This window comes from Haemaphysalis longicornis, unplaced genomic scaffold, assembly GCF_048455015.1.
Source record: "Haemaphysalis longicornis isolate Haplotype H1 unplaced genomic scaffold, Haemaphysalis longicornis Haplotype H1 scaffold_2, whole genome shotgun sequence".
In the NCBI taxonomy this organism is placed as follows: Eukaryota; Metazoa; Arthropoda; class Arachnida; order Ixodida; family Ixodidae; genus Haemaphysalis; species Haemaphysalis longicornis.
The window spans coordinates 201046843-201057816 of NW_027526295.1; the positions used below are offsets into that span (position 1 = coordinate 201046843).

At 47.2% G+C, this 10974-nt stretch overlaps 1 protein-coding gene across 1 annotated transcript in view; it reads right to left on the minus strand.

Annotated features, from left to right (window-relative positions):
• LOC144169772 (uncharacterized) overlaps positions 1-10860 on the minus strand; it is a 24852-nt gene extending 13992 nt beyond the window's left edge. Inside the window, exons 1-2 of the mRNA XM_077699104.1 lie at positions 10653-10860; positions 2421-2471 (exon numbers count right to left, since the gene is read on the minus strand). Of these exons, the coding sequence (XP_077555230.1) occupies positions 2421-2445 (25 nt within the window). The 5' untranslated portion in view covers positions 2446-2471; positions 10653-10860. The remainder of the gene's footprint in view (positions 1-2420; positions 2472-10652) is intronic.
• Positions 10861-10974: the final 114 nt, after the last annotated feature.

Genomic DNA, 10974 nt, shown 5'->3' on the forward strand with positions numbered 1-10974 from the left:
TTGAAACAGATTAAGAATTTGGAAAGAAAGAAAGAAAGTGAAGAAAAAATGCCCGCCAGGTGGGATCCGAACCCACGACCTCCAGAATACCGGTCTGGTGCGATAACCACTACGCTACCGGCGGGGCGATTTTCCCATTCACTTTCTGGGGTATTTATGTTAGGTATGTTTGTTTCCTGTGCTTGGGGGTGGTAGCCAGCGCCATTCGGACTAATCGGGGTGAAGGGGACCTTCTTTTTAACCCCCGGGTCGTGACTCGAGTGTCTACGACATGTCCAGAGTGGTCGACCAGCTTTGAACCCTCTTAAGCTCCCTTTGGCAACAAGACTGCCAGAACAGAGGCCCTCGCTATGCATGTAGCGAATCAGAATAGGAAATGAGGGGCTCGTTGAAAATAACACAGAAATAAGGGTTGGCAGTCGAGAAAACCTCGGAAAGCAAAGGGGAGGATGTGGTAGATCATTGAAACAGATTAAGAATTTGGAAAGAAAGAAAGAAAGTGAAGAAAAAATGCCCGCCAGGTGGGATCCGAACCCACGACCTCCAGAATACCGGTCTGGTGCGATAACCACTACGCTACCGGCGGGGCGATTTTCCCATTCACTTTCTGGGGTATTTATGTTAGGTATGTTTGTTTCCTGTGCTTGGGGTGGTAGCCAGCGCCATTCGGACTAATCGGGGTGAAGGGGACCTTCTTTTTAACCCCCGGGTCGTGACTCGAGTGTCTACGACATGTCCAGAGTGGTCGACCAGCTTTGAACCCTCTTAAGCTCCCTTTGGCAACAAGACTGCCAGAACAGAGGCCCTCGCTATGCATGTAGCGAATCAGAATAGGAAATGAGGGGCTCGTTGAAAATAACACAGAAATAAGGGTTGGCAGTCGAGAAAACCTCGGAAAGCAAAGGGGAGGATGTGGTAGATCATTGAAACAGATTAAGAATTTGGAAAGAAAGAAAGAAAGTGAAGAAAAAATTCACTTCACTTTCTTCACTTTCTTCACTTCAAGGAATTTCTTCACTTTCTTTCTTTCTTTCCAAATTCTTAATCTGTTTCAATGATCTACCACATCCTCCCCTTTGCTTTCCGAGGTTTTCTCGACTGCCAACCCTTATTTCTGTGTTATTTTCAACGAGCCCCTCATTTCCTATTCTGATTCGCTACATGCATAGCGAGGGCCTCTGTTCTGGCAGTCTTGTTGCCAAAGGGAGCTTAAGAGGGTTCAAAGCTGGTCGACCACTCTGGACATGTCGTAGACACTCGAGTCACGACCCGGGGGTTAAAAAGAAGGTCCCCTTCACCCCGATTAGTCCGAATGGCGCTGGCTACCACCCCCAAGCACAGGAAACAAACATACCTAACATAAATACCCCAGAAAGTGAATGGGAAAATCGCCCCGCCGGTAGCGTAGTGGTTATCGCACCAGACCGGTATTCTGGAGGTCGTGGGTTCGGATCCCACCTGGCGGGCATTTTTTCTTCACTTTCTTTCTTTCTTTCCAAATTCTTAATCTGTTTCAATGATCTACCACATCCTCCCCTTTGCTTTCCGAGGTTTTCTCGACTGCCAACCCTTATTTCTGTGTTATTTTCAACGAGCCCCTCATTTCCTATTCTGATTCGCTACATGCATAGCGAGGGCCTCTGTTCTGGCAGTCTTGTTGCCAAAGGGAGCTTAAGAGGGTTCAAAGCTGGTCGACCACTCTGGACATGTCGTAGACACTCGAGTCACGACCCGGGGGTTAAAAAGAAGGTCCCCTTCACCCCGATTAGTCCGAATGGCGCTGGCTACCACCCCCAAGCACAGGAAACAAACATACCTAACATAAATACCCCAGAAAGTGAATGGGAAAATCGCCCCGCCGGTAGCGTAGTGGTTATCGCACCAGACCGGTATTCTGGAGGTCGTGGGTTCGGATCCCACCTGGCGGGCATTTTTTCTTCACTTTCTTTCTTTCTTTCCAAATTCTTAATCTGTTTCAATGATCTACCACATCCTCCCCTTTGCTTTCCGAGGTTTTCTCGACTGCCAACCCTTATTTCTGTGTTATTTTCAACGAGCCCCTCATTTCCTATATATATATATATATATATATATATATATATATATATATATATATGTTGTTTCCCCTCTCTCTCTTCTCTCGTGTGTGTCTCTTCCCTCTATGGTTTACGCGTTTCATTTTTCTTACAGGTTTTTTTTTCCGCAGCCTTCAATGTTTTATGAGGCACATTGCGAAAAGTATCCGAATGGCGAATTTTATGCACGGAAGGAACGTGGTTATACATGCATTTACCTTATCCCTGCGGCTGAATATCCAGCCGCTGTAGTTTCTCTACAGAAAACTAAACGCCAGACAACTGTGAATAGTTCCTTGAAAGAAACTAATAAAGAAAAGAAACCCTGAAGAAAACTTCACTTACCTCGAGTCTGTTGAGGTCCCATCATTGACGGACAGCGCACGGGCCTTGGACCTGCATATACGATGACGGGAAAATGTGTAGTCATACATGATATCAGGTCTGACACGTTCTTTTCAAGAAAAGTTGGGGACAGACTCAATTCCTTTCCAAAAACTCTGTCTGCTGCAGTTCAAATTTGCCCCAATTGCACTGGTCGAAATCATATAAGGTTTATCCATGTTTCCTGTGAGTGCACGCGTTCACGCATTATTTTTACTGCTTCTTGTTCACACTGTTAAGTTACAAGCTGACCAGTCAATTCGACAAATGCTGAACTTCCCTCGTTTGGAAACTAAGCGAATCACAGGCACACAGTGAACAGCGCTTGCAAGAAAGTCTGGCTTGTCCAAGTCATTCTTGTGCGTGTTCGTGTATTTCCATTATTCCGTTTCCTTCGCGCTTTCCACCCGTAAAGCCACGAACAAACTGGCCAAAAGCTGATTGATTGATCGAATGAATTTTTAAAAATCAATGGAAGATCCAATTGTGGCTATTTAAAGGGACCCTGCAACACTTTCGATAAACGCTTCCACTCTTTTCTTTGCGTCTCTGGAAGCACTGCGAAAGCTACAGTTATCGCCAGCACGGAGCGGCACTGCGTGATTGGATCGTCGCAGGCGATGCGCCTTCCGTTTGTGCTTTGTTTTTGTGGCTTTATTTTTAAAGTTGCTATTGAAAACAGTTCATTGCCGCAACTGAAGGAAAACCGGCCAACAGCCGCTACATGGCCTTAGTGACGTAATTCGAGCGGTCGAAGAACGTCAAGACCGGGAAAGAGAGAAAAATTTTTTGAGCGAGTTTCCAAGTTGTCTGATGGGCATAGAGCAGTAATTTTTGACTGAGGTACTTTGCGACCCCCTAATATAAGTACTGGGCGTGTTGGGTGACTACGTTCTTCAAGCATTTAATATTTAAAAAAAAATGTTGAAAAAACTGTTGCAGGGTCCCTTTAACAATGCGTGACCATATCGTCCTTCTCCCTCGCGCACTTAATGCTCGGCTCAAAGCGCATGCGCGGCTTGCTCCGACTTCGGAAGTTCGCAATGCGTCGTTTCTCGCTCGCCCCTCGCACATCATGCTAGTCGTACTTTGCGTCGTAAGCGTCTCAGTGGTCACACTTGCTCACATTAGCAGCGGAATTGGCTGCCTTAATTCCGCTCCTTTCGTTGTCCACCAGTGTCAGCATATTGTCACCTCATTCCCATACCATTCTCTTCTGCGCCTACTACGCCCTGCACTCGTTGCACACTCTGTTGTAGTATGCGCGTAGCGTTGACGGGAGAGAGAGAGAGAGAAAACTTTTTTATTGGGCAGCTAGAGCTTTGTGGGAGTGGAGCCTTCTTACAGGTAGCCATGTGCCGTCCTTGATGCTACCGCTCTCTCAACCAGCAGGAGCTGGTCGCAAACGAGGGAGCTGGACAGCAGCGTCTCCCACTGCTCGGGGGAACGGGGAAGGGGTGGAGGTGGCAAATCAGGGTTCTGGGTGCATTCAAGGATAATGTGACGCGTCGAGACGGCGTGTGCCGGGCGCGTCGGGAGGGGGCGAGCCGCTCTTCGACTTGACGTTTCCCTTGCAGCTATCGGTGCGAACCCAGCTCCACCTCAGCCGATGCCACCACTCGTTCGGCTGACGTCACCCCTCTTCGCTCCCCATTCGCTGTTCCTCTGTCGCTCTCTGTCCGTGGTTTGTCGCAAACTTTTGCCAAAATGCCCACTTATTGCTCACACAATAATAACCGAGCATCGAATGCCGATTTTAGGTCACCTTCCCGGTGGAGGGCATCGACGCCCTGGCCGCCGCTGGCTGTCCGAGTCCTCTTCACCAGATCTTGCTGGGTCTCAGGGTCCGGGTCGGTCAGGCATGCAAATCCACCCGCATTTGCCCAACCCCCACTTTCTGCAAATGAAGAACGGTTGTGGCGGTTGCTTCAAACCTGTCCTTCCGTGTCGCACACACCTCCATCGCATATACCCTGATCAGTAGCCATCATCCCTAGGCCCCCTTTGAAGAGATGTCGACAACATCTGCCACACTATGTGGGCGTGCCCCCTAAACCCCTTATCCCTATCCCCCTCTACTGATCAATGGGAGGCCGCGTTGGGCGGCTCGGACCCCCTGGTCCAAAAAACCCTGGTGGAGCGTGCTTCCGAAGTCACCGCTGGGCTATGTCCAGTGGTCACCGCCCGCTCCTAAATTGAGTACTGCAATAAAGATTATTCTTCCTCCTTGCAGCAGACCATCTTGTGGCATGGCACAAAACTGGCACCCCAAGCTGTTTTTGTGACCATGAATACGACCAAAGCCACAAGGAAAGTAACGTTGGCGATGGATATCATCATCTAATCAGGGATAGTTAGCATTTATACATCCTGGAAAAATCGGTTTCCAGTTCAACCACCATTCCATCTCGAAACATCTACCGGGGCGAATTGTTTGATTGTCGTGATGTGTTTGCCGTTTAATAAATAGTGACTGGCCTCCCCATCGAAACTTCTTCGCGGGGTCCTGCACATGGGCATTCAATTGCAGCCGGTCAAATCTAAATTAATGCTTCATAGCGCATGTCGGGGCAACTAATACATTTTGGCCAGCGGCTGCGTTCCGGTTCACGTTCAGCGACGAAAACAACAGTACAGCCGTCACCATTTGAAACAAGCGCGCACAGTCCAGCGGCCTAGAAAACAGTATTTTCGTTTTGTCGTTGCGATATGTATTTATTAAACTTGACTACAATCCGTGTCTTGCCCTTGGTCATCGCCGGAGGGGGAGATGGGGGAGGGGAGTTGGAGGAGGGGGGGGTGTTTGGATTTAAATGTGGTCCTCTATAACGTTGATGGAAAGCGCGAAAACCGCTGAAACCGTTGTTATTCGCAGCGTTGATTTACAGAGCCCTGACCAGGAAACACGGAGGAAGCAGTAACAGTGACGACTTATATCTCCGCTGTAGCAGGAAGGATTTGTATTTCCAAAATTCGCTAACGTTTCGGGTGGCAAAGAGTCTGCCCGTGTATAACCTCGTGAATCACGATTGAAGTACATGTTTCTGAGCATAATAATAAAAAATAGAAGGTAACCAATTAAACATTACCGCGAGCCATACCTTCTTCACTTGTTAATGCTTTGTCACAGCGCCTGAGCGCGCCCGGATATCGTATCTTGCGCATGCGTTCAAAGAGAAGCGCGTGCTTTACTCCTTGTGAACGACGCACCTCCAACATTGTTTTGATAGGGAAAGAGTGTTGCGTTGTGGTCGTCTTCACAGGCTGTTCTATCGTAATCGAAAACGTTCTCGTTATAATTGCCATGCTTCTAGTAGCGAGGGCACTGTACGTAAATGCATGCGGAGAAAACGCCGCGGCATTCGATTCGCCTACGTTCGTCTGTGCACGCCACTCAGCTGACTGCTTCTTCGACGTTTGTGTTCTTTACAGAAAAGCTGTCTATGGCTAGGATACAGCAGATCGCGTCCTGCAACAGAGCGATGTAGACAAGAATCGCACGCAGGTGTAGCGCCGCTTTGCGGCGCCAACTTAAGTCCCCGTTATTGGAAAAGCTGTGCGCACACCTTCAGAATATGAAAAAAAAAACGTAAAAATTTCTGTGGCCTTCATATCATAAGACGGCTTATTTTTCCCCTAAAAATGCCTTCACAGTAATTCATTTGCGTTTAGAGGTGAAGCCGCCCTTACGGAGATCATTGTAAGGTTGGTTCTCGTAAGACGGCATTCCCACATTGAGTGTCACACAGTGAAGCACACCCATCTTCGCTCTAAGTTGCCAAAGTCGCTCTAAGTCACCAAAGTCGCTCTAACTATTGTTTTATAAAAACTGTTCGGAAAAAAATTATCTGACAGTTTGCTGCTAATTCGACTTTAACATTACGCCGAGTTTTATTTATTTTGTCTTAATTAGATAGCTCGAAATGAAGTTGTAAATATTGTGCAATTCTCGTCTTCCGCAAATACATGGGTTTCTACGGGACAAAAACGGAAGGCCCCATGTTAGTCAACTGAAATAAAACTCTAGTTTGTTTTTATTCTGGTAATTTGTTTGTTTTTTATTCAGGTCAAGTTTCATTCAGGTAATTAACCAGGGAGTATGCTCATTCGCAAATTAAAAACAAAATGTATTTTGCTTCGTGCACTCCTTGGACTACTATCCTGTCAAAGCATATTGCCGTTCACGTTGATGCTCGGCACCACAGCTTTGCTGGTTATTCGTCTTCACAGAGTGGAAAGGCGCTGAATTTTTTAAAATATTACTTGAGAGCTGAAGTCTGCGCCAATAAACGTTATAGTCCTTCAAGAACCATGTATCCTTGCCTACATGCCAATATAGAGCTTACTACGCAGTCAATGAAAAGAGTGTTGTGATAGTTTGCGGCACCTATACCTAAAAGTTAGCCTGCGTTCAAGAAGAAGAAAAAAAAAAACAGCATAATACACTGTATGCGAAACGTAGGCACTCACCATGCACATTCCACTTGAAGAAGAAATTCAGAATCGTTTCACTATGAGGCAAAGAAACTCAGCAACAACAATGAAGGAAGCGTCTAAATCATCTTCTGCGTCCATCTATCGGGCAGCCGAAAAGTACTGCCTTCGTCCAGAAAAGTGGTGTCGTCGCACAGAACGAAGTTCAACAATCTACTGCCGAAACACGCCACTTTAAGGAGAAATGCTTTAACCAAAACTCAGATATGAGGTCGAAGAATGGCTGGTTTGTCGTTTTTCATGCTTCGCGACATCATACACCCGGCAACACTTAACTCAGCGGTACAAAGCTCAGCAATTCTGCCCTCAGCGGCTTAACTATCTTGTATTGTCTCATCATACGAAAAAGCCTAGGTGCCCCCGTAGTTTTTGTTGTTGTGGTGGTGGTTGCTTCATCAACTTGAGCCGTTTATTCTAAGAACAAGATGTGGGAAAAAATGAAGTGCACACGTATATAGCAACCCTTCCTGTTCGCCGACCGTTGTGGGAGGCATCATAATGAAGTGCAGCGCGGCCAGATTTCACAATGTGGCCTCGAGTCGAATCGCTCTTTCTTGTTCTGAAGGCCCATTTTGTAGTGCCTCGGAAAGTTTTCAATCCTCGTGCGTGGCACAGGAGCTTCTCCATCGTACACGATATTTGACGATTGAATTCAACGGTAAGACGTTGTACGCGTTACGCAGAAACCACGTGAAGAAAAGTTTGACATTCACCTCAATGGGGCCATACGGCTACAAAGGAAAGCTATACAGCTTTCTCGGATACTTCGCAGTTGAAGAAAAATTCGTCCTGGTTCAGGATTCGAACCCGGGACCACCGCTTAACCGGAGCAGTCACTCTACCAACTATTTTTCTTCAACTGCGAAGTTTCTGAGAAAGCTGTATAGCTTTCCTTTGTAGCCGTATGGCTGCATTGAGGTGGATGTCAAACTGTCCTTCGCAAAAACTTACTCCACCTTGGGGATTTCCCCTGAATATGGTCTATTAACGAGGAGCCACGTGCGTACGCACCACGTGAAGACGCACTAAACGCAGCTTGGGGATGAAGCTCACCGCGTTGAAGCCAAGGCATAGCAATATCGGTGATCCCGTCGCAACAACAGGAAGAACACAAGGGGTACTGGAGCCAATCAACAACAAGCAATTCACGCTACACCGTAAAGGAGACACACTGCTTTCTGTAATAACGCGATAGAGTGAGCACCGACATACCCGTCTTCATCTAAGTATTTCCTGCGTCTCCATAATCTCCTGCGTCAATGTGATTTTATGATTGTAAAGCATGCACCTGGAATTGCTACATCCGCAGGCTCGACATGCAGTGTGTTCGTTTGGGCAGTTCCCGATTAAACAAACTTTATTCAACCCAATATCCGAAACTGTGCCCCAAGTGCAATCAACTAGCCACCCCATACCATACACCAGCCGGGTGTGAACGAATTCACAAACACCCTCTAAAGAGGAGCAATGGAGTGAGACACTGTCCAGCGCCGACTACGACGAGCAGCGCCGAACAATCGCCAAAGCAGCCACCACAGCCACCAGAGTCCTGTACTCACCACGCTGTAAAGATCACTGATCATAATAAAGTTATCTCTCTCTCTCTCTCTCTCTCTCTCTCTCTCTCTCTCTCTCTCTCTCTCTCTCTCTCTCTCTCTCTCTCTCTCTCTCTCTCTCTCTCTCTCTTGCTAAGCCTTTCATTTTTGCATTGGCCGCAGGATAGCGGAACCAACGCATAGCGGAACTATGCGCCTTTAACGCATGCGACGTGACGCAATTCTTGTGTTCGATTGTACGCGCTGTCGTCTGTTCTTCTTGCGAGTTTCCCGGCTTACATAGGCGTGACCATGTGTTAGGGGAATTAAAAACAACTCCAACTTCCACCCACTTGCCCACCCTGTTCAAGTATACTTGAAGAAGCGTTTATCGCCAAGCGTTAGATCTCTGTGAAGCAAGATGCTCTAAGCAGTAATTAAAATGAACATCGCAACACTGGGGCAGTGCCGGCCCCGGTGTTGCGATGTTCATACTGGTCATTTTGGCTTCACAGAGATCTAACGCTTGGCGATAAAAGTTAAGCTTGCGTACCGTTCTCAGAGCGCCTGTTCGCAATGTCTGTTTTCATTAGTTTGGCATGCGACGACGAGACGGATAACACGAACTGCTGCTCTTGCATATACTACCTACACAAATGCTTAGCGCGAGAACCTAATACCAGCTTCAATATGCGCTTTGTGGATAACGGCCAGTGGGGGAGGCACTAACTAAAACATAAAAAACTATACCACAAGGAAGCGTTATAAGCACCTGCGTTGTTGAGGAGCACCAAAGGATCATCCACGAACACAAAAACTCTGGTGACATTGTTTCCGCTTACTTGTTGTTAAAACGTTTATTGGAGCCGCGTCGCGTTAAAATAACTGCATACAGTACAAAAAATGTGCTTTAGAACCTCACTTTCATACAACTCATTGATTATTAATTAAAGTAACTTTCTTTTTATAAGAACACACTCTGTCCAGAAACTTGCAAGGCCTCAAACAGCCTTGATTAGCTCAGCTGGGATTACTGAATGATCGAAACAGGCATTGCTTCACCTTAGCTGCAGCTTTTGTGTTACAAAGAAGTTTTATTTGTTCCGAACTTAATTCAACCGATAGAACGTAGTTAATAAAACGCACAAAATAAATCTGAATGTTTTAGTTTATTAGTGATAATAAAACTTGGTATAATCCCTTTTGCGGCAGCTGCAGCACATCACCCAGTCATTCACTTGAGCTGGCAGTCCGGCGCTTGTGCGCTCTGTTGTTGGCACGCGCCGTCAGTTCTCGGAAGAATGTGTTCAACATGGCCGCCGACCCCAAAATTAGCATCTCTTGCGAACACGCTCCAGAAGACGCCGCTTGTTTCAGGCAGTGCGGACCCTATTGTCGGTAGCTCAGACCATCCTATTACGGCTACCAATAACCTAGAAGTGGCCGAATCTTGTTTAAACGTTCAAGAGCCGCTTAAACCAAGTTTTCATCCATGCGCCGGAAGGGTAAATAAAGCCCATCACGCGCGCTTACAAGACAGCGTTAGGCCTAGCAGCGCCTCGCTGCTTCGTTGTCTTTCCCATGTTATGCGACTCTTTGTTCATCGCCGGTATGCGTAACTACCGCTCTTTAAGAACCGGAGCGCTATACTATTGACGCAATGAGAGTAGCCTCGAAAGCAAGCGAGAAGACAGGAGAAAAAAAAAAGGTTTTCACGATTTTCTCGTAATAAAATTTGATGTTGAAAAACAGGCATGTGCCTGGTCTCTCATACGTGCTGTGTTTACGGCTGAACTGTGCGAGGCAACAACACGGAAACACAAATATGGGGACCGCGAAGACGACTTCTGCCCTTGCGTAGCTAAAAATCGGTTACGCGCAAAACATGTATCCAAAATATTTCCTTCAAGGCCCAAACAGAATAGCGCCTAATCGGGAACGGAATGAGGAAGACATCTTGGATTGTGTATACAGACCGCCCACTCCGCTCTAAACGCACCAGCTTGTTAGGAAACAAATTTCCCGCACACCTCTCTATGTGCGACAACCGCTCGCGCGCGCAGGTAGACATCCCTTCTGTCTTACAACCAGCCGTGATATTTTCGCCTCTCCTTGAGGGAAACCTCTTCAGCAAGCACAAAACATGACTGCACTCTCTCCTCACCTGGACGAGCAGCGGTGAACGGACCAAATCCTAGATGAAGCACGTCTTCAAAACAACCGCGGTTGCTTTGCGCATAGTTCGGCCGCCACGCTGTAACAATCAGTTCGTTGATCTTTCACGTTGAACAATGGCAAAAGCCCAAAACACCGCGTCCAAACCCGGGGTCGTGTGGAAGCTGCTAAGCCTCAGTACGGAGCCGTGGGCAACCCTGTGGGCCGGGCAAGCAGGGCGCCCGAGTCTCAAGTGTTTAAAATTAGCCTCCCGATGGCAAGAAAGGGAAGTGTCTTAGCGGGGGTTGCTTAGCGTTGGTCCGGGTGCGCAG